This window comes from Micropterus salmoides, unplaced genomic scaffold, assembly GCF_014851395.1.
Source record: "Micropterus salmoides isolate LMB-PRFRI ecotype aquatic unplaced genomic scaffold, ASM1485139v1 Ms_hic_scaffold_1, whole genome shotgun sequence".
In the NCBI taxonomy this organism is placed as follows: Eukaryota; Metazoa; Chordata; class Actinopteri; order Centrarchiformes; family Centrarchidae; genus Micropterus; species Micropterus salmoides.
Genome location: NW_024040040.1, coordinates 14,562,988 through 14,586,849, shown reverse-complemented (window position 1 = coordinate 14,586,849; position 23,862 = coordinate 14,562,988). Strand labels below are relative to the sequence as shown.

Genomic DNA, 23,862 nt, shown 5'->3' with positions numbered 1-23,862 from the left:
TACTGAGAAACAAACTGACTGACTGCCATGATGATCACACTATATTCGATTATATGTTCATAGCTGAAAAATGCATACTAGTACATCTACATCTCTTAAAACATTGTGACTGGCACTATCTGGTAAAATGTCGCCTGTACAACATGGCACCATGAATAATATAAGATTCATTTTACAATCATTTTGTATAGCCTAATAGCACAGCCTAAACAGTAGTTTTTAAGGCTGTTTATGTCTTTATTGTAGCCTACTGTACATGATTAGACTGCAACTATTTGTTTGAATTAAATTTCTGTAATTTTGATGTAGTTCATTGGTGTGGTCTAAGCACTAGGCCTAAAATTACAAACAAAGAAATGAGAACAATTGTTATGACACAAAGTGGTTAAAAGGGATGGTCAACAGTGAACATTTGTATTCCTCTTTATTCTTCCATAAGCAAACTTTCCACAAGCTCTTCTTTTAATTTACTTTTATTTTGAAAACTGTCAAAGGAAGTGGTCTCCTGCAGTGTCTCTCATGACTCTAGTGCTGCTGCTGCTGCAGTTGTACACACAAGCAAAGGTGATGCCAGCATCCGCTCAGAGAGAGGGGGAGTGGGAGCAGTGCGGGACAATACGAAGCTGTTTGAGGAAGGGACCACATTTATTTCCCGTTTCCACTCTAAATTTTTACCACAGCCTGTGTGGTTCAGGCAGTGCGACTGTAATGTTCAAACAAGGCGGGGCTGACCCTCTTGTCTCATTTTGGACGGACCACAAGTAGGATAGCGCAGACACCGAGGAGTGCTGCTGCTGCTTCTGTTGTTGTTTTAGGATATAAGAGACATGAATTCGGCCGAACAAACGGTAACGTGGCTCATAACGCTGGGGGTCCTGGAGTCTCCCAAGAAAAGCATCTCGGATCCAGAGGCTTTCCTCCAGTCGTCTCTGCAGGATGGAGCGGTGTTGTGCAGGCTGCTGGAGCGACTCAGACCCGGGACGGTGGACAAAGTAAGTGCACGGAGGGATAGAGGTCTATGGAAGAAAAAAACAACTCATTATTAAACATAGTCTATGTCTTATAAAAAAATGAAAACAACATAGCCTACTTACATAATGAATAAACCCAATAATGTTATGAACATCCCCTTTAGGGCTCCTGAAGCTCTAGAGTATTTACAAATCATAGCCTTAATAATGAGCAATGAAAATCCCTATTATCACACATTATCCATGAGAAAATATTCAGAGATTTGTTGTCACTTTGGCATTAAACTGTTTTTTTTCTGTTCTAAAGTCAAAGGGCGTGAACACCTTTTAGTCACTAAACACTGAATTCTTGTAATATTAGCCTACTTATAGACCTACTACCACTTAGAGCCTTCATTATGATTACTTATTTAACAGGCTGCAGCTAATGGAGATTTTTTTAAATTACTGTGCAGTGTTATTCTCACCTTTATGTGATCTTTTCTTTTCTTTATTTATTTTCAGGTTATCTAATTGTTTCAAGTTACTTTTTTTTAAATTATTATTTCTATTTATTTCAGGGGCACAAAATAAAAAAAACGAGGGAGACAAGTGACATATTATGTGTAAATCTGAGACCTTTATGAATTAAATTATAAAAATTGAATCGCTTTAATACTAATAACATTAATAGAAATACTGTAATACAATTACTTATAATGAATACAGGCTGATTCTACAATGACGCCTTAGACTATGATACTACAACTGTGTGTTTTGGTCCACTGGTTATCAGAACCAGTAGGCCTACTACACTAATAGTGCTATACCTTACTTACCATAGCAAGTTACTGCTGGGACTGTTATACTATTTTCTCTCTCTCTCTCTCTCTCTCTCTCTCTCTCTCACACACACACACACACACACACACACACACACACACACACACACTCAATGGACTATGAACCTGTCAACGTCATATCCTCCTTTGGCTTATCCAACTTCCCTGGAGATTGTAGATCTTCTCCATCAAATTAGCCTGTTAGCTGAGTGAGGCAGTGCTTTTTTCAAAATAAAGGCATAGAACGTCAATGGTTGACCCGCTATACTATTTATTGTACCTCCAGAAGGAAATGCTGGTCTACTTTCATGACGGCATCAGACTTCATGTAACATAAGCTTTGTAAGTGAGTTTCTTCCTAATGCAAGTATAGCAGATAGACTTTAGTTAACGTTAGGTGACTGACAGGCGAGGAAGACATTATTCAAAACTTAAATAATCCCTAAAGTAACTGGGAAAATAAAGATACACTAATCTACCACAACTATATATCTAATTATTAACTGCAATAAGAGAATGGCAAGTGTAACTTTTACCGAAAACACACAAAAACAATGCGTCTCTCAATGAATGCTTTAGTTTGAAAGTTTGAACCGGAAGTGTGACTTATTAGCTAGCTTGATGCTGATAAGCAGCAAGTGGCAAGTGCACCAGCAACGCCTGGGGAAAAAAGGTTGTTTTCATGCGGAAACACCTTAAACACCTTCATTAACAGTTTGCTAAATAGTTCGTTTCAGTATTTGAAGCTAATTTAGCTACTTTTTGTGTGTAGTTCTTCCAAGAACCGAGGAGCGACAGCGAGTGTCAGAGGAACATAACAGAGTATATTAAAGGCTGCGGGGCTTTCGGTGTGGAGGTGAGTTAACGTATCAATTATTCATTTATTCATGCACTTACACAGTATGAAGTCTAGCAAACAGATTGCCCCACACACAAACATTTATACATCTTTTAAACCACCTTTTCATCAACTCATTTGTCCTGCTGTTTATCAGCACTTGTTTATCCTGTAGTTGTTTAGCCGTTACTCCTGTTAACGGCAGTAGCCAGCAACAGGGTCATTTATATAACAGTAACCTAATATTTTCAGATATTCCTTTATAATAAGACAATAAAATACAATTAGTGTGTCTGTGTTTAGTTTATACTTACTCAAATGTTTGTTTCGTAGCCATTCAAACATCTAAACACACTGTTAAAGTGGTAAATACAATAAGGTGGCCTCCACTAAGTGATTCACAAGACAAATACACACTAATGTAAACCAGTGCTAATATCTTTTGTTCCGTTACTACCTTCTTATAAGTCACCCTTTATAAAATTGTAAATAATAACTGGCTTTATTAATAGCAAGCACATCATGTACTGATTTTTCATGGATCAGTAACAAGCCACTGATTAACAACTTTTGGGTTGCCAGGTTGTGTAAAATTATTTTGGCAGGGACCCTTTCTATTTGGTAATTATGCAGATATAAATATTGGTAAGCCATTAAAAAATACTTATGGTTTTCTCACTTTCGATTAAGCTGTCAAATCTATATCAAACTATATATAAGAAATATGAAGCTGGAAATATTTGTTTGACTGTTGGCATGTTTATCTAAAATACATCTGTATTGTTATCAGACTTTAAAAACATGTATTAGGGTGTATATATGTGCCTTTGTGTTTGCACAACAGTGGGTCATATCCTACCGCACAGTGTGTGTGTGTGTGTGTGTGTGTGCGCGTGTCGATAGGGCTAGTGAGTAGTGTTGTACAAAATGACACCACACTTATACACACAATGTTGATCTTAGCCATGGAAAAAGCCATTGAATCATAATGGAGCAGAACAGATGATGTAACACAGGAGTCCTGGGCTGTAGACCTATAACAAGGTTTTGCTCCAGACATGGAACATTATTTTAACGTTCCTAAAAGCCCAGTTAGTAATGAGGGGGATGGCTTTTGGTGAAGGAGCAATGCAAAGAGTATAAAAAGATGAATTGGAGTAGAGGAGAATTGTGGGCTGATGTAATGCAACACACCAGGCAGCCAGCAGATTTTCCAATCAAGTTGATTAGAGGCATGTCAGCCATGATACTGGAAGCCAAGGCCTCCATTACCAGCAGCCTGACTGACATCAGCGTAGTAATTCTCCCAGACACTCATTGGACAAGCAGAGGAAGAGCCAGGCTGTCTATCCAATGGAAGAGGATTACACAGTGGACAACAAGTACTAATATAACTGTGCATGAGTTTTGACTCCATGATGAACCAGGGGTACACAATGAATCAGATACAAATCGCAATCATAAATTTGGCTTCTGCTGTTAATTAAGCTTAATCGGGTGGTATATTGATTCTGTGCATTTAAAGTCAATGCCTTCTCTGCAGCACTAAATCAAGCGCTCCATATTATTAGGTAAGTTGTTTGACCAATCACAGGCATTTGTTTTAAACATGCTGTGATTATGTGCTCTCAACATTAGCATTGTATTATATTGTATTGTATCTTGGCCCATTGCCAGTTGGAGAGGTGAAAGTGTGTATTAACTGTTGGGTTCATATTGCTCCGACTACCAGTCAGTCTGCGTATATAAATCAGACCAAGTGTATTTTTAAAAGGAGGACGACATTGAAGAACTGTCTAGTTTTACTATAAGATTAAAGAAATCCAATCTGTCAACTATTTCTGGCTGCTCTCATCATGATAATATGAGATCATTTTAAATTCAGTTTTTATAGTTCCAAATTAGGATGTTTAAAAGCCGTGACTGAGTCTGTGTGGTCCTGGAGATCACTACTGCACTGAAGCGATTTGAGATTTTTGCCAGGTGTTTATATGTAGGTCTGTCTGTCTCTTTGTCTGTCTGTGGACAGATTTAGTCAAAGTGATAGTGTCACACCCGTGCAAGATGTAGTCACAAACCTTTACAGATGTGTAATTGAGATCAAAACGAAGGCCAAGTTTGAAGATGAGAGTGTTCAAGCAAGGACACTGAAACACACACACACACACTTATGTCCCTGGCCCACATGTTAAGTCGCTGAATTACCTTTGCCAAGATGGCTAGATTCAGATCTACAGAAAACAAATTGCCATACCCATATTCAATGACGTACAGTCGCTTCCAAAAGTATTGGAACAGTAAGGCAAATTCCTTTGTTTTTGTTGTTCACTGAAGACATTTGGGTTTAAGATCAAAAGATGAGTATGAGACAAGAGTTCAGAATTTCAGCTCTCATGTTGTGGTTTTCACATCTAGATGTGTTAAACAACTCAGGACATATCACCCTTTGTTTGAACCCACCCATTTTTGAAGTGAGCAAAACTATTGGAACATGTGGCTGACAGATGTTTCTTGTTGCCCAGGTGTTGCCTTTTAGGTTGATTGTCCAAACATTAAATAGCTCTGCATGACTAGTCTAAGTTTTCATCCTTGGTTCAAACCTATGAAGACAGCATTTCCTGTTAAAGAGGATAAACCAACATGAAAACCAGAGAGCTGTCTGTGGGAGAAAAGCAAGCCATTGTCATGCTGAGAAAAGAAGGAAAATTGATCAGAGCCATTGGACCAACATTGGGCATAGCAAGCACAACAATTTGGAATGTCCTGAAAAAGAAAGAAACTACTGGTGTACTGAGCAACAGACGTCAAACAGGTCGGCCAAGGAAAAGAAAACAGTAGTTGATGACAGAAATATCGTGAGAGCTGTGAAGAAACCCCCCAAAACATCAGTAAGTGACATCACCAACGACCTCCACAGTGCAGGGGTGAAGGTATCACAATCCACTGTTGGAAGAAGACTCAGAGAGCAGAAATATAGAGGCCACACCAGAAGATGCAAACCACTCACCAGCAGGAAGAATCGGAAGGCCAGATTGAAATTTGCAAAGAAGTACAGAGATGAGCCGCAAGAGTTCAGTAACACAATCTTATGGACTGATGAGACCAAGATTAATCTCTACCAAAGTGATGGAAAGGCCAAAGTGTGGAGAAAGAAAGGAACTGCTTATGATCCGAAGCATACGAGCTCATCTGTGAAGCATGGTGGAGGTAATGTCATGGCATGGCTGCTTCTGGAACAGGCTCATTAATATTTATTGATGATGTAACTGATGATGGTAGCAGCAGAATTAATTCAGAAGTGGACAGAAACATTTTGTCTGTCAATTTACGGAGAAATGCATTGAAAGTAATCGGGAGGAAGTTTATCATGCAGCAGGACAATGACCCAAAGCACACTGCCAACAAAACAAAGGACTTCATCAGGGGAAAAAAGTGGAAGGTTTTAGACTGGCCAAGTCAATCACCTGACCTTAACCCTGAGCATGCATTTCACCTCCTTAAGAGGAGACTGAAGGGAGAAACACCCCGAAACAAACAAGAACTGAAAGAAGCTGCGGTAAAAGCCTGGAATAGCATCACAAATGAAGAATGCACCAGTTTGGTGATATCGATTGGTCGCAGGCTTGAGGCAGTTATTGCAAGCAAGGGTTATGCCACCAAATATTAAATGTTATTTACTTTAAGATTATTTGTTCCATTACTTTTGTTCACCTAAGAATGCTGTGGTCTAATACAAACGGTGATATGTCCTAAGTTGTTTAACACATCTAGATGTGAATACCAGGAAATGACAGCTGAATTTCTGAACTCTTGTCTCATACTCATCTTTTGATCTTAAACCCAGATGTCTTCGGTAAACAACAAAAACAAAGGAATTGGCCTTACTGTTCCAATACTTTTGGAGGGGACTGTACATTCCTTGTAGCAAACCAGGGACTATTTCAGCAAAACACATATATGTCAAAAGTAACACAGGTTAAAAGTTGAGGACGGTTAGACATATTGTATAAATCTGGCACCGTTCACCTGTTTCGCCAAACTCACTTCTCTCATGTGGTTGGTTGCACCATACACAGTGATTTGGCATCATGGCTTGTGTGATCCCATCGCAAGATGGTCTCTGGTTCAGCTTTGACTTTCTCGCCCCAGATTTCTCCACCTTCACGCCTTGGGAATGTAGAAGTCAGGCCGTGTGTGGTATACACAAGATTAGGGGCCTTAGGGGTATGTTGATTATGGCTGTGTGAGTGACGGGGAGATTACAAGGGGGAGCTCAGACTCTGAATAATCCTGCTCCAGACTGCAGTTGGAGCAGGGATGTAACCCCCCGCTAAACTCAGCATTTCTTCCTTTTAAGGCTGACTCATGCTTTCAAAATGTAAATTTGTAATGAGGTACTGATCCAAGCTAAATAGCGATAGTGTACTGTAAAGACAAAACCCCTCAATTTCTAAAAATACGATTTTGTTCTTGAATGCATTCAGTAAACTGTATTGTAACAATGTGTTTTAGAAAACTACTGTTGTGGTAGTTATTGTTCCAACTTCATAGGTCCTTTTTTTTTATTTATAACCACATCTCTGTCTGAGAAACATGCATGGAAATGTCAGGAAGACAGCGTCCTTGTGCGCTAGTTAATGTCATGCTCTGTACATTTATTATGAATGTGTGTACATGTTTTTCTTTTCTCTTCTGTCTCAAACTCATCTGCTGTTCCAAAATGTATTTCATATTCTTCATTGTGTTTTCTTTCCTTTAGTCTTTTGAGGTCAATGACCTCCTGCAGGCACTGAACTTCTCCAAGGTCCTAAACTCCTTAGTTGCTCTTAACAAAGCTACTGAAGGTAAGATTATTGTGTTTATATTAGGGCTGCAACAATTATTTTGGTCCAGAAAATGGTGAGAAATGTCGATCAGTGTTTCCTAAAGTCTCAGATGTTTTGTTTTGTCCACAACCCAAAGATATTCAGTTTATTGTCATAGAGGAGGAAAGGAACCAGAAAATACTCACATTTAAGAAGCTGAAATCAGAACAATTACTCAAACTGATTAAATGATTACCAAAAAAGTTGGAGATAAATTTATTAGTTGACAACTAATCGATTAATCATTACTAGTTTTATATTCATGTTTGTGTTTGTAATCATGGGCACACTTTTCATGTTTGCAGTCTTTAAATTTTTTTATCATGTTTGTATAAGTGACATAAGTTTATGTTTTTGTTCATATTGTTATTAAAAGTAGTTCTAATAGTGTGGGTATTGGCATCATATGCGATAATGTCATTATGTTATTGTATATCATTTTGATAAATGCTCTTTAGGTTTATTGTTAGCATTAGTATCATTATCTTACAATGGTTTCAAATGAATTTTAGAAATTAAATTGTTAAACTAAAGTATTAATTTAATCACCGTGTGCAGATTTAGGTGTTTCTGGGGACTGTGTGTGTGTACCGCACTCCGCAACATTGAGGATCAAGTCATTTGACTCTCTGAACACTCAGAGTCGCTCTTCTAAACTGCTGCAGCCTCAGTACCGCAGCCTGGTGAGTTACCATGAAGATATACAAAACTGATATTCGTCTGTAATGATAATGAAGATGTTTATCCACCCACCCTCTCTGACCACGACTAGTAAATAATGTGCCATCTTCCCTGTCTTCTTCTTTCTCAGGACATGTCAGAGGGCAGTGGGTGTGGCCACGTGCTGGTCAAGGCACGCTTTCCCTTCCAGCAGACCAATGAGGACGAACTCTCATTCTCCAAGGGCGACATCATCAGCGTGAGCCGGCAGGAGGAGGGGGGCTGGTGGGAAGGCTCGATCAACGGCAGGTCTGGGTGGTTCCCCAGTAACTATGTACGGGAGCTAAAAGGAAGCGGTGGGTGCAGCTCTTGTTGCTTCAAATGTTGTACACCATTAAGCTCCTAGTTCCTTATTGTTGTTTTGGTCAGTTGATGGTTTGGTTACCTTTCTTGCAAGTCCTGTGTTAACATCTGTAACTTGTACTATTCTTGACTGCATTGATTTTTATACAACAGCTTGTTTATGAAATATTTTGCACAGCGAGATAAGAGCTAATAATATTATATTGCTGTTCTAATTTGAATGGCAGTAAAATAAACATTCACTTTCTTGTGTTAAACATAAAGCACATACTACTGTGTATCAAACGTTTTAGTAGACCCAAGTGTGTAAGATTTTCTCAAAGCAGTGACACAACCAAACACACACACACAGATTCACATGAACAAACGGACTTCCTGCAGGTCTGTTTTTACTGATAATGATTTACTACCTTGTTTAGTTGTATTGTGATTTCTTAAGGAAGTAGAAAGGCCTAATGATCCTTGAAACACACTTTAACCTGCTGCTAATTTGTGTGTAGCTTTCATTTTGGTTCATTAGATTAGAAATTCCTCAGGGATTAAGGACTTTCATAACTTTCTTTAAGGACTGAAGCTGGTGTTGTAGTACTCAAGACCGGTCTCAAGATCACTTTTTGATGGTCTTATTCTCGTCTCGGACTCAACTGCATTTGTACTCAGTCTTGTTTCGGTCTCAGACATTGAGGACTCTGGATTTTATTTCAAGACCAGTCAAGACCATAACTTTGGGAATATCAATAAATTGCTTTTGCTTTGTCTGATGTATTTATTAACATTCTAACTTTGACTGGATGTAAAACGGATTGCTTAAAGTGCAACCAATAACCCTAATTAAAAATGTGCTGTTCCCGTTAACGACTGCCATCCCTCCCCGTGATAGTAAGCATGGAAAAAGAGTGTTAAATAAAGATGCTTACGTTGATTTCAGCTGTTAGTGTTTGTATGTGGGTGCTTTAATGGGAATGTGGATCTTTTAGATCAATTTCAGAAGTACCTATGATCTCATTCCACACTGGTCTTGGTCTTGACTCGGTCTTGCCCTCCCTCGGTCTTGGTCTTGTCTTGGCCTCGGTATGGGCGGTCTTGACTACAACACAAATTGAAGAAATTAAATTCAGAGACTTTGAGTTTATATTACGGAGTGTGTGAATACATCGAGAGAAGATGAAGCCATTTTAAGCTTATTTAATAGATCTTTGTCCACTTTTTTTCATCTAAATCAACAAGAATCTAAATGTATCTAAACTTTTCATTTTTGTGTCACAACATTTTATTCACAAATATTCACAATTCGAGATAATTGCTGCGTTTATAAATGGTGTAAAGATTTTTATTTTTACATTTTATGATTGATGAGTTTTTCATAGTAAATAAGAATAAGAATAACATAGAAATTAATTTGCATTTTGACCTCAAACTGAACGCTGTAGACTTCTTGAGGCTGTTACCTGCTGCCTCCTGTGCTTGTAAGAGCCATTAACCTCATGTCTTGTTTGACTGTGTTGGTTGGTTGTGTTGCTTTCCGAGGAGGGAAGGCAGGAACGAAGGAAGGAAGCTCAGCAAGCACACAAAGACAGGAAGTTCCAGAGCTGCTGTATAGAAAAGAACTTCCTGACTTGCAGCAGAAAACAAGGCCCATGATAACGGTGCACAGAGGAATGGCAGTAGATTCATATGGCCAGTGGGAGTTGTTTTATGTGAGATAGCAAGATTGCACCGGAGGGAAACTGAACAATGATTGTGGTGGTTTGTCAAGTAAAAAGTGGTGAATTTGAAGTTGCACATGCCTGTCATCTTGTTTTACTGGCATAAATCATTGTTATTGAAACTGAGCTTTGGTCTGAAGAAGACTCCGAACACATGAATAGCAAAGACCAAGATTAGGGTTAAAAGAAAAAAGAAAAGCAAGGCGAAGAATACCTCTCTATATGTTTTATAGTATCCTGATTATAGCAGATTCAGCTTCAAGTAGCCCTTTACTTTCAGATAAGTCTATAAAGGACATTATGCTACCCATTGTCTAGAAAATGCTTGTTATTCTTCTGACTTTACATTGCATTACTCCAAAGGACAATAGTAAAGTGAAGGATATGACAGCATGCGGTAATGTTGGCCATACAATGCTGAAAAAAACAATAACGAGGACAGGGAAATGACATGACATTGTGGAGTCAGTAAATTAAAACATTCAGTCAGTGGAAGAGATTTAAATAGCTTTAATGTGGTTTTGCACATCTATCTCTTTCAGCTATGTTTGTTGCAGTCTACCCAGTTACTATTGTTTCCAAGCCAAACAGAAACCTGTGTCACCGATAGGAGCAAAACATGTACTATTTTGACTATTTTCCTCACCTTAAGTGTAACTTGATGTTGCATTGTTATTGTGTGCATCAAATCGCTGAATTGTTCTCTCCCTCTTTCTTGCTTTATAGACAAGACATCAGACAAGCAAAAGTCTGGGACACTGAAAAGCCCCCCCAAAGGTTTTGACACCACTATCATCAGTAAGACCTACTACAATGTGGTAAGCATTATTCTTGAGAAACTCTGTGTGTGTGTGTGTGTCTGCATGCATGTGTGCATTAAAACTGATTTAAAACATAGTGGTCACAGATAGATACAACAGTTCCACCCAGAAATGAATCTATCTCTGCTGCTATAGCTTTAAGGTTAAACTAATGGGGTGATGTGTGTGTGCTTTTTGACTGTTACGATCAATTATGTTTCATCCACACATCCAATTAATGATGGTGTGGTTGTGTCTTTGTGTCTGTATGAGCATTTGTGGAGGCTGCATGGCACCCCTGCGTGTTTTGTCTGTGTGTGAGTGTAGCAGATGTAATGTAGGTTATTTCTTCCATTCCAGTGATTTCTGGGGCAGCCTTGCCTTAGGGTTGGCTTCTGTCAGTGTGTGTGTGTGTGTGTGTGTGTGTGTGTGTGTGTGTGTGTGAGTGTGTGTGATTTTTAATAATGCAACAAGCTGCCCCGCAGTCTCTCTAGACAGTCCATCTTTGGTTTCGGGTACCTGAGTCTCTCTTTCTCACACACTCACTCACTCATAGACCCTGCCTGAAGTCAAAGCTGTTCCCAGACAGGAGTGCAATATAAAAAAAAAAGTTTTAATAAAAAGGTTTTTTTTTTTCTTCTAACGGAGAATCCCAAAAAGCTTTACAACAGAAGCTTGTTTAAGTAGAAGATGCAGGCTTTGGGCTTTTTTGGGCCACGCTTTTGTTTCAAGTTTGAAAATACCAATGTTTTCCACCATATTCTTCTTGCCAGTGTCCTCTTACACATCAATTTTTATTGAAAAATGAATACATAAAAATGTTATATAGATAAATAATCTTTACTACCCCCTGACCCGAGGGGAGACATAGCAACATGTGTTATTAAATGCAGCAGTTCATTATTAGAAACATTATTCCTGAAAGGTTTCGGATGTTGTGGACAGATTAGCCAATTATCCTGTGGGGTCGGACCTGTGGAAAGCTACTCCAGTCGGTTTTACAGCTCCAGCTGAGTCGGATATCTCTCTCCATTAGCTTAATGCAAAATCCATCTCTCACTAAAAAGCGATTTAGCAGGATATTGTGTTAGGGTCTCGTCTTATTTCCGGAAATGTATTCTGAATGATGCAGACAGAAAAAAGAAAACTAATTGTTGTCACATGAATGGAAGACAATGTGTGTGCTTTGATGAGGATAATGCTAATTACCAACACATTCAGCCAAATTTTACATTTGAATTATGTATTTTAACTTAACTTTTATCAGCTGCAGAGATTCATTGGCTCTTGTTGTATTCTGTTTCACCCTTTAAAACAATGAACATTTTTTTATTATTATCTGTTAATCCAGCAGATATTTTCTTGACAAACAGATTAATCAATGTTATTAAATAGTGAAAACGCCCATAACAGTATTTCAAATGTCATGTGATGTCTTTAAATGCCTTCCTTTGTCCAACAAACAGTACAAAATCCAAAGATGTTGAGTTTACCATTATATAAAACAAGTTAAAAAGTGACTCAAACAATTATTAATGATCAGAATAGTTGATGATTACGTTAATTCTGCTTCTCATTTTCAGCGTTGAGCCTAGCTGGTGCACAAAAATGTTTGGAATATTTTATATTTTTTGGAATAAATCTTACGAAGTAATATGATAATATGATTATGATATGATTAATATGTTAATAGTACTTTCATCTATAAGTTATGGGAATGGGAATTTTTATGGGCAACAGCATTCAGTACTGCCATTTTAAAACTGCTCTCATATCTTTTCCCATTATTTATTCTTTGAATCACTCACTGTAATAAATATAAATGTGTGTGTATGTGTATGTGTGGGTCATGTCAGGTCCTACAAAACATCCTGGAAGCAGAGAGTGAATATTCGAGGGAGCTACAGAGTCTCCTGGGCTCATACCTGCGCTCACTTCACCCCACAGACAGGTGGAGTTATTTTTACACTTTCTATTGTTTATTCAGTCAGATTTTTGTGGTAGAGGTACACACATGTCTAGCAATATCTAATGCAATACCAGTATATACACGCTGGATGTTATTTACAGTATCAGATTTTACATACAGTTTATTACAAAATGCATTGCACATGATTTACTATCCCACTACTGTATCGGAGATTGGCAGGTATATTGATTGATTTATAACAGCATTTCTTTGAAAATGTGTGATCCATTTTGATTGGATTACATACAAACATGAATTGATATAATTCAGAGTTTATCTGTTTTATCTGTGTCAACCATTAGAAATCAATCTGATCTGGAGAACATTTACGTTAATGTACAAATATATATGTAACATATTGATGAGGGTTAGAGCCAAGAACTGTATTTAATCATAAATATCTGCTCTCCTCTGTCTTGCAGACTCAGCAGTGTTGACATCAGTCAAATTCAGGGGAATCTGGAGGAGATCTCAATCTTCCAGCAGATGTTGGTTCAGTCCTTGGAGGAGCATACAAAGTCAGTTCACTGATCTCACACAGGGTTCCAAAGAACTTGCTAAAAAGGCTTTTTTGTAATGCAGTGTTGTATTAATCGATAAGTCGACAAAAATCAAGTTTTGTTCAAATCGATATTTTGTTCCAGTCATTTTCCAAACAAAATTGTCAACCTTGAAATGTGTGCGTTTGCAGCTTTTCTTAGTTTGGTCAGAGAAAAGCACATTAAATGACACCTAATGTCTAATATCTTTGGGGTCTGGGTCAGACAAAACAAGAAATTTGAAGATGTGTCCTTGTGTTTCCGTGATACTATGTTAGACATTTTTCACCATTTTCTGACATCTTACAGACCAAATAATTAATCAATTAGTTGAAATATTAATTATGATAATAATAATAATAATAATAATAGTTAAAATAAGCAGAATAATGGATGACAATGATTGATAGTTGCAGCTTTTGTTGATAGTATATGTAGCCTTGTAAAAACAAAACCCTGATCATGCTAACATCCGGTTTAACAAAAAAAACAAAAACATCCTACAGCTTCACTCCAAAACAGAGGGCTGCAGGGTGGACTGAAGCACATATCTGACATTTGCTTGAATGTCGACAGTCATTAAAGCAACAGCAACATCTAGTGGTAGACTGAAGTATCAGTCTGTCTGTCTGTGCCCCTGTGTAACTGCGGTCCAGACAGCAGCAGGTGTCTTTTTAAAGTGATCAAGAAAATCTTTTTTTTGTACATTCATTATAGACATTTTGAGTCCCTGAGGACTAACTGATGCCCCATAATTGTCATTCAATCAAATCTTTATTCTTATGTGTGATTAAATATGGCCGTCTAATGTGTCATTTGTGTGTATAGACTTCCAGAGAACCAGCAGAGGATCGGCGGGTTCTTCCTGAATCTGATGCCCCAGATAAAGATAATCTATGTGGCCTACTGCTCCAACCACCCGTCTGCTGTCAACGTACTCACACAACACAGGTACAGTTAGAGAAATACTGTGTTTGCAGGCGTGTGCATGTATTTAAACCACAAAATCAAATATTCTGCTCTAAAGAGATAACAAGAACTTGTGTGTTTGTTCCAAAAGTATGTGAATATAGTTGTTTGTGCATCACAGTGAGGAACTGGGGCAGTACATGGAGTCAAAAGGGGCGTCCGCTCCAGGGATTCTGACTCTGACCACTAGTCTGAGTAAACCCTTCACCAGACTGGAGAGATACCCAACGCTGCTGAAAGAACTGGACAGACACATAGAGGTTAGCTTCAATCTATCTGTCTCTGTGCGTGATTATCCAAATAAACCAATAAGCAATTTTTTGTTTTTGACCTGTACAAATAAATGTAATAGTGTTATTTTTCTTCTAAACAAGAACTTGCCAGGACCTAAATCTCCATGCATGATATTGGTAAAAAAAACTTCAGCGTGTTTCCATGTTTTCTTCTTTGTCATTGTCTTAGGACCAACATCCTGACAGAGCTGATCTCAACACTTGCATAATCACCTTTAAAAACTTTGCAGTAAGAAACAAACACACATAAACATGTGTTTATTCTTATAACAGTTAAAACAATAATGTTTTCCGGTAACTGTTAGTTGTGACTTTCTTTGCTATTTTCCTGAAGGATTACTCAAAGCATCTCATGTTCAAGTCAATCTGTCATCACCTTTATGTGTAATCTACTAATAGGAGACAGTGGTGATGATTCAAACATATCTCTTTTGTGCATTTTTGTGTCTTTGAATGTTTCTGTCTGTGTGTTTGTGTGTGTTCAGGCTCACTGTCAGGAGGTGAGGAAGAAGAAGGACCTGGAGTTGCAGATTTTAACAGAGCCAATCAGAAACTGGGAGGGGGATGACATCAGAACCCTCGGCCCTGTTCTCCACATGTCCCAGGCCAAAATCCACACGCAGCACTGCCAGGTACTCATCAGAGCCTCCAAACCATTTAAACTACGCCCTGAGACCATCCTTCTTTACAGAACAGCTTTGTATGTGGTTGATTGATCTGACCTGCCAAAAGAAGAGTAGAGTTTTGATTTACTGGAGGAGAGCTAAGACAAACTGACCCAAACAGGTGTGGTTAAGCTCGAGTGACATCAAAAGAGTACGTAAAAGGTACTTTGTTTGTTTTTCAGGAGTCAAATGAACGCTACCTTGTCCTCTTCCCTCACACTCTGCTTGTGCTGTCTGCCAGCATGAGGATGAGTGGATTCATCTATCAGGTATGTTTATACTACATGAGATTAAACTTTAAATCATGACTTCTGTATATGTATATGCCTAACTTACACCCATTATAAGTAGCAAACAAATGTGCAAATGTGTGTCTCTGTAGGGGAGGATGCCACTGTCAGGAATGCTCATCTCCAGAATAGAAGACGGAGACAACCTGAGGAATGCTTTTGAAATATCCGGTCAGCCCGTTGTCTCATTTAGCTAGTAGACCTTGAGAATTGAGCTCATTTATAGAATATGATTGTTGAAGACATGTTTAGGCTGGATACATGAAAGGTTAAAAAGGGAAATTCGCTATTCACAGGCAGGTGAATACCAAATAACACTTTGTTTCCACTGTGTTTACATTTGTAGTCCTTTATTATGTAATCTCTATACAGTGTTTATTCTAAGGGTGTGTCCGCAATCAAAGATATGTCTCTCTGTTCACAAGCAATTTATGAACTAGTTCACCAGAAGTCAGTGCCCTTTCTCTGTGAGTTGGTCAAAGGCATTATAAGATAGTCAATATGCCCTTTTTCCTTTTGACCACATGGAATAACTGTGTTTGTCTGTACATTTCTACATTTGTTTTTGTGTATGTGTGTGTGTGTGTTGTCATGCAGGTGGCCAGTGTGAGCGGATGCAGGTGGCGTGTAACAGTCAGCGCGACCTACAGGACTGGCTGGACCTTCTCACCAAACACACACACTCGCACAAGCCTCAGTCCGTCTGTCACACAGTAAGTCTCCAGGTTTTTCAGAATAATCAATTAAGCAGTTAGTCAGTTGATCCTCATCCTCATTACTGCCGTCATACATTCTCTCCTCTCTTTCCTTTCCTCTTTTCTACTCTCTTCTGCTCTTCTCCCAGTTGCCCTCTCACCCCGCCACTCCCTCCAGACACTCAGAGTCTCGTGGAGGGAGCATTGGAAACACCTACCACACCCTTCCCCATCCCTCTTCATTTGAGACAGCCCACAACAGCAGCCCAATGTGGGGACCCCTCGAGCCACCGAGTACCCCCAAACCCTGGAGCCTGAGCTGCCTACGCCCTGCGCCTCCACTCCGGCCCTCAGCTGCTCTCTGCCAGAAAGAGGTGCTAAATATACTAAAATGAGGCAACACCATATTTATACTTTACAGACTTTATATGTTGCTCGAAGTTGTTTTTAAGAAGATAGGGGCAATATTTTAATTAAATTTTTTTTCCCAAATTCAGTCACTTGATCTTAAAAAGTTCTTTTAAATTGGAATTGGAGCTACATTTCTCCAGTGCCTATTTCTGCGTCTCTGTGTTGTAGGATCTGAGTAAGAGTCCTAAGAACATGAAGAAACTGCTGCCTAAGAGGAAGCCAGAGAGGAAACCTTCAGAGGAGGACTTCACGGTAAGAAAAAGTAAGTATGAAACTCATAAGCACATCAATTACATAAAACAAATGGCTAGACAAAAATAATATAATAATATATTAAGCTTTAATGAAACTGGTAATGTTTGCTTAACTTCCATTTTCGTCACTGCCCAAAAAATGGTTTTATTTAATACATTTTCATCACATTTAAAAATTAAAAAAGCCCACATATTTTAACAAACTAATAACAAATGACACATGTCCACAGGAAAAACCCAGGCTTTAAGAATAATGTTTATGGACTTCTACTACTTCTAACTACAGCTACAGTCAGCTGTTCTGCAATGCTGCAAAGAACTGTACATCTCCAACATGGCTGCCAGAGGGTGTGTTGCTGAAAGTCCACTGTTTGCGGTATTTAAGGACACCTGAATGCTTTCTTTTCTCCATCTTTCTCCACCATCTCCCCTGTCCTTGTGCCCATTGTCATTGTCTCTCAGGTACAGCAGCTCTGGAGGAGGATGCTCAGATACTGAAAGTGATTGAGGCCTACTGTACCAGCGCCAAGACACGACAGACTCTGAACTCCAGTGAGTGTACTGCACACACACCCATCAGCACACTGACATATGACTATATGGACAAATGTACCCTATCGAACACCTTTGTGATGAACTAGAACGGATATTGCGAGCCAGGCCCTCTCTTCCTACATCAGTGTCTGACCTCTTTTGGATGAATGGGAAACAGTTCCCACAGACAAACTCCAAAACCTTTCCAGAAGAGTGGAAGCTGTTATAGCTGCAAATGGGGACCAACTCCATATTAATGTCTATGGATTTAGAACTATATGTCATACGAAGAAATGTGTAGGTGTCACAGTACTTTTGTCCATATAGTGCAGTGCTCCCACACAACTAGCTGTCTTATTGCAAACCACTGTCTGTTCTCTGCTGTCAGCTCTAACAATGATTTCTCTCTCCTCTCTTTTCATGTCTTCCCTGCGTCCCTCTGCTTTCCTCATCCTCCAAACATTGTTTTTTTTTTTAAATACTTCATCCTTGCTCTTGTTTGGTTTCATCAACATCCTCCTCCTTTTATTCTGAATGCTGTTTTACTCTTGTTTCCTTAAATTGGACATGATTTATCCCACACAAACCTTCTGTTTTCCTTTTATTTCTGGTTGCATTTGGTTCAAATCTCATATTTTAAATTAATGTCCACAACCACATTATGGTTTGTCCCAAACCCTCCTCCTTTATCCAATATGGTTTGTGCGCCTCGCCTCATCCCTCCAACATCCAATTTGTTTTTTTCAAACCCCATCTGTTGCGGGTTACATTATGGTACAGCCTGGCAAGGGACTGACCTCATGCACAACCACGTGCTCGCCGACACCAGCCTCACCATCGCTGGTTGCTCCGGCAACCTGCCTTGTTCTGACCAGTCAGAGGACTCGGATTATGACAGTATCTGGACCGCCCATAGTTACAGGACTGCCTCATTTTCTCGTAAGATATCAGTGTCGCAAACTACTGACATGCTAGCAAACTAGCTAGCTTACAACTAGGGATGGACATATATATCTATACGTCATCCCAAACCTTTAACCTGCTGTGTCTATGTGTCTACTGTATATTTTAGATACTTAGTATTTGTCTTTGTGTATAAGCCTGTGTTTCCCATGAGTATACACTAGCTTCAGTAAGCACAGAGTAACAGTCCTCATTACAGTTTCTTGGTTTCACACATTCAGACTAATCCGCCAGTGTGAAAGAGACATTTTACGTCAGCAAATTGTCAAAGTGATATCATCTGGTGTTTCCTTACTTGTAGTTTTTAAGGCACCATATCCTAGTGTCCAAGTAAAATATTTGTTTGTTTGTATACGTGTTTGTTTGTGAATTGTGAAGGGTAAAGAACTTAACACTGTTGTTACCGTTCAATTAGGCTCGAGCAGGAAGGACGTACACATGTTGTTCCCAGAGGAGGAGAAGATTATAGTGGAGGAGACCAGGAGCAACGGACAAACTGTAGTGGAGGAGAGGTGAGAGAGGAGAACTGAAGGTGTGTCTTTGTGTGTGCTGTACAGTATACTGAATGTGAACTAACACAGATAAGTAAGCTACTGCAGCATCAAAATGCAAGACACTAATTCAAATATAGAAAATACAACAAAACCAATCACAGCACACAGTAAGTAGAAACTCCCCAAATATAAAATGAAAACCTTCAGTGTAGACATTCGCAGCATGTATGCAGGGGGTGGATATTAGTTTTGTATTTTTAAATATTTATTTATTTACCAGTGACAATGCACATTAATCAACATTTCAGTTGACACATCTATTGCCATGTTTCCATCCAATTGGCATGCGAATTTTGAGCGTACTTTTGAAATGTCGCAACAACAAATAAATTTAACAAATTGCGAAATGTGTGCGTTTCTATCAGCTGGTTTGGAGCGAATAAACAAGGCTACGGCAAGTGTTGTTACGTCAGTAGTTGACGTTTCACATGGCTGTAATAAACAAAGACGTATGGGTTCCAAACCAGAATCAAAACCAGTCGCATCAACCTGATGGCCATTGATCTGAGAAAAATGGGGAGATGTCCTCAGAAATGTGTTACAAGCGGGCAAACTCTTACCAGCCATGTCTCGCACGTAATGGGAATATCCGGTGTTACGGTCATTTATGCTTAGAAAAGAGGTGGATGCAAATCTCGGCAGGTAGCCTACGAAATTTGATCTGCCGAATTATGCATCCACCTCTTTAGGTCCTTTTCAGACACTTTGCTGTGCTGATTGATCAAACGGCGTTATCACCACATATATCTACTGAATGTCAAGCAATGGTACTTCTACTAAGTGTATTAAAATATTAAAGACTCAGTGGTTCTCAACCTTTTTTGAGCCAGCGCCCCCCTATCCATTATCCAGATCCCTTACCGACCCCCAAGTTTGCTACGTCAGAACTTATTCGGGAAAAGTGTTTCCATCACCCATTTAGCGCATTAACTCTTTTTCGACAAGGGCAAGAACCACCTCATGCGAGTGTAAAAAAAAAAGTGTAGAATTTTCCATCAACCTTTTCTAATGCGATACTTCAAAATGCGCATTAAAAAACGTTGATGGAAACACAGCTAATGTAAATGTGCTTCCGTTTGCTAATGAGCTAATTTTCATCCATAGTCCCTGAGCAGGTATAAAAAATATATAAAAAATTGGTGCCTAATGTCATCAATACAATGCTGCGACACATTTGTTTGATATGAGTTTGATATGAGCTAAACAAAATAAAAATGTAGTAAAAAAGAAAAAAACATACAATATATGACATTTCACACACATTGTGTGAAAATGTGTTGATGGTGTCAGTCCGTGGTATATCACTGTATCAGGCAGCAGTGTATGTTGAAATAAAACAGCTGTTCTGCTCCTGCAGGAGTCTGGTGGACACTGTGTACAGTCTGAAAGATGAGGTCCAGGAACTCAAACAGGTGAGTCTGCAGTTTTCTAAATGTATTGCTAACCAGGGCTTCTCCTTATCATCAGTTTTCTGCCCAAATGTCCCACTTCTTAGGGTTCAAACTTGGGTCCAGTAAGCCATAATGTGGCCAAATACATCTCTGACTATATCTGCATTATTAATTAGGGATGGTGTTTCATTTAGTCCAAACAAAAAATGATCTCATATTATCCCTTTACTCTTCCACTTGACTTCTCTCTCTCTCTCTTATCTTTCTCCAGGACAACAAGCGGATGAAGAGGACGCTGGAGGAGGAGCAGCGAGCAAGGAAAGAACTGGAGAGGATTGTCCGGAGAGTTCTGAAGAACATGAATGACCCAACCTGGGACGAGACCAACCTCTGAGATCAATATGCATCTGATCATCATGGACAAGACCAACCTCTGACTTTTAAATGATCAAATGATGAACAAGTGTGGACCAAGAGAAAATGCCTGCCAGCCATCAACAAAGCCATCCCAACTGACCGTAAAGCTGTGAAGCCAAATTAGCTGGTAGGCATGACTTCCTGTCAAGTTCCTTTACACTTTCAAACAGCCCTGTTTGGAGTGCTGACAAACAAATCAAATTTCCCTTATTTACTTGCGTGTTTATCTTTTATTGCGCTTTGTGCTTATATGCATTAATTATAAAATGTAACCGCTGCAAGGACAGTATTTTATTCACTTGCCTGGTGCACGAATAAGAACGCAGTGTGGGTTTATATATTTCAGAAATGTTAGAGCAGTATGTGAATGAAATTCCTCAATGAAACTTGAAATACAATTTTTTTTTTTCCATTAGCAGCTATTTTGTTTAAATTTCTAATGTTAAATCTTATTATTATGAAAGACAGCTTTAAAATTCTAGGTTATTGATTCACAGTCCAACTATCTATACAGTTGGTTTATTTGTTATATCAAATACAAAGTGTAATCGGGCACTCAGTCACTGCATTTTAAGCTAAACCTAAATTTACCAGCACTTATAAGTGACCTGTGTGTTTTTCAGGATGAGATGGAAGTTCTCAGTGTGGTGTAAAAATTACTGCAGCTATGTCAAACATCTGACAGACCACCATATTTTATGGATCTACTGCATTGCTTTATTGGATATGTACATTTCTGGCCAGTGATTATTTTGATTATTTTTTAAGAATATAATAATTTTTGTGTGTCAGTAAGTTGTTCTTCTACTTCTGCATACAAATGGTTGTTTGGAGGCTAAACCTAAAAATAAACTGACTTTTGACAACGATCTGCTTTAGTTAACAGAAGACTAGATGATAGTATGTGAGCCTATCAAATTGTAAACATCTCAAAAATCTGTATTTATTGGAAAATTGTCTTGTTATTAAAGTGAAGCTGGAGGGAGATTTTCTCAGGAATTAATGTGACCATCAGGGAGTTTAAGCTTTCAGCTCCAGATTAACATCTATTATTTCATTTCATTTCTTATATTTAAAAAGCTATAGGAAACTTGATGTAGGATCATGTTACTTTCAAATGTGATGTACTGTGCAAAGCATTTGAAGATACAAAATCAGATACAAATAAAATCAAGAACAACGTGGAAATAATGCAAATGACCTCAAACATACGCACCACAACGAATCCATGTGACTTAGGCTGCCATGGCTGCATGCAAACATGGCAGCACAGAAATCTCACAGGCATTCACTGGATGTTTGAGCCAAATGAGGTTTTAAAGACAAGAACTTAAAACAATACAGAGCAGCAAGTTCATCCCAACTAGAAACAAAATCGTGCTAAACACTGACAGAGTATGGACACACTACATGTGTGGAATGAGCTTATATATCATTTCCACCAGAAGATCAACTCCATAAATGACAAAACAAGGACTGTATTCCACTGCAAGCATTTGGAATTGGTAGAAACAGAGAGGCCAATAAGCTGTTTAATCATTACACATGTCTGCCAACAGCCACATAAAATATGTGTAGATAAACAGTATTGCTGCCAAGTCACAATTCATTTGGAAAAAGCGTGTCTTGCAGAATTAAAAAAAATTCTAACAGTTCCTGCACTGCCTCGTGGACTAAACCTAGTTTACCAGCTAATTTGATATCCTGTTCTGCTGAAATTCACAAAATATCCTTTTCATTTGTAATAAAGCTCCTTAGAAGTTTCATGTTGAAAAATCAGGCTAAATGTACATATTTCACTTGTAATACTGCTTTTGTTCAACATTTTTAACTTGTTCTAACCTTGTGGACCTACTGTCACCACTTTCTGCTCCAGCTTTCAATATTATGATTGTCAGAAGGAGAAACAATAAGTGTTTAAGCGGAGAGATACAATCAAATACATAAAATAAATATCTTCATGTTTTGAAGCCAGGCATAATACGGTATATACATACTGTGATATAAAAGTAATACAAACTCCTAATGTAACAGCCCAGAATGGAGAAACAATAATGTAAAAACATAATGTGATCATATAACAATATGGACACCAAATAGCATTTTGAGTTTATATTACATTTTTAATACAATATGCATGGTCGTCGCACTGTCAGAAGCAGGCAGAGGAAGTGATTGCAGGTCTTTAGAAACCAGTTTGGTTGATTAAACACTTTGAAATGTCTGAACAATTAAACTGAAATGATACTGAGACATTGGTTTGTATAGGAAAATAGTGCATGGCTGTTCATTTTTAGTTTGTCTTAACTTGCTGCCCTTTCTGTTTCAAGACCAAAGTCCAAGCAATACAAACACTGGGAAATGCTTTTTTTTTTATGATTTTTACTATGTCAATATGCAACCTACTGTAGAATGATTTCTTATTTTTATATTTGTGATTGTGGTTTTAGTCTTATGATTGTGGTTTTGATTTGTAACACTACTTGTTTTCTACTTGACCTGGTTGATCACACTAAAGATTTGTACAGAACAGCAGCATATTTCTCATGAACCAGAGGAGACGTGCTGTGGGGAGAAGAATAATCTTTGTTAAAGTTATTAAAAACTTCACCTGCAGATGAAATATTACTGAAATCAGAAACCACACTCATGATGTAAGCCATGCAATACAGTATGCCAATTACTGTTTCTAACTTATGTATTTAACTGAAAGTGACTGATGTAAATGTGATGTGTGTTACAATGTTATGGTGATGAAGGTGATAATAGTAGTTACTCTGATATGAATTGTCCCCCCTCTATTTATTTCACCCATTTGTCTGTGAATAAAATGTTGAATCAAACACTTATGTCTGTATGACTATATTTCTATATTTATGATGTTGCTGATATAA

At 38.4% G+C, this 23,862-nt stretch overlaps 1 protein-coding gene across 2 annotated transcripts; it reads left to right on the top strand.

Annotated features, from left to right (window-relative positions):
- The first annotated feature begins 570 nt into the window (after nt 1-570).
- On the top strand, nt 571-23,815 carry arhgef7b (Rho guanine nucleotide exchange factor (GEF) 7b). 2 transcript variants are annotated; one of them, XM_038719386.1, is made up of 22 exons: nt 571-992; nt 2,565-2,648; nt 7,390-7,474; nt 8,054-8,178; nt 8,307-8,511; nt 10,951-11,042; nt 12,881-12,975; nt 13,416-13,511; nt 14,361-14,483; nt 14,623-14,761; nt 14,964-15,023; nt 15,280-15,426; nt 15,642-15,728; nt 15,842-15,920; nt 16,347-16,462; nt 16,594-16,818; nt 17,024-17,117; nt 17,572-17,661; nt 18,424-18,582; nt 19,022-19,118; nt 20,518-20,572; nt 20,823-23,815. In XM_038719386.1, exons 1-22 carry the CDS (start codon nt 828-830, stop codon nt 20,943-20,945), a joined length of 2,541 nt encoding a protein of 846 aa, XP_038575314.1. In that variant the 5' UTR covers nt 571-827; the 3' UTR covers nt 20,946-23,815. The 2 variants fall into 2 exon arrangements, with proteins under 2 accessions (XP_038575314.1, XP_038575307.1); XM_038719379.1 differs by lacking the exon at nt 18,424-18,582 and having other exon boundaries at nt 576-992.
- Nucleotides 23,816-23,862: the final 47 nt, after the last annotated feature.

Coding starts and splice junctions, on each gene's coding strand:
- arhgef7b (XM_038719386.1), top strand. CDS start 828: ATGAATTCGGCCGAACAAACGGTAACGTGGCTCATAACGCTGGGGGTC. Junction 8,512..10,950: donor ACGGGAGCTAAAAGGAAGCG/GTGGGTGCAGCT, acceptor CTTGCTTTATAG/ACAAGACATCAGACAAGCAA. Junction 17,662..18,423: donor ACGACAGACTCTGAACTCCA/GTGAGTGTACTG, acceptor ATTATGGTACAG/CCTGGCAAGGGACTGACCTC.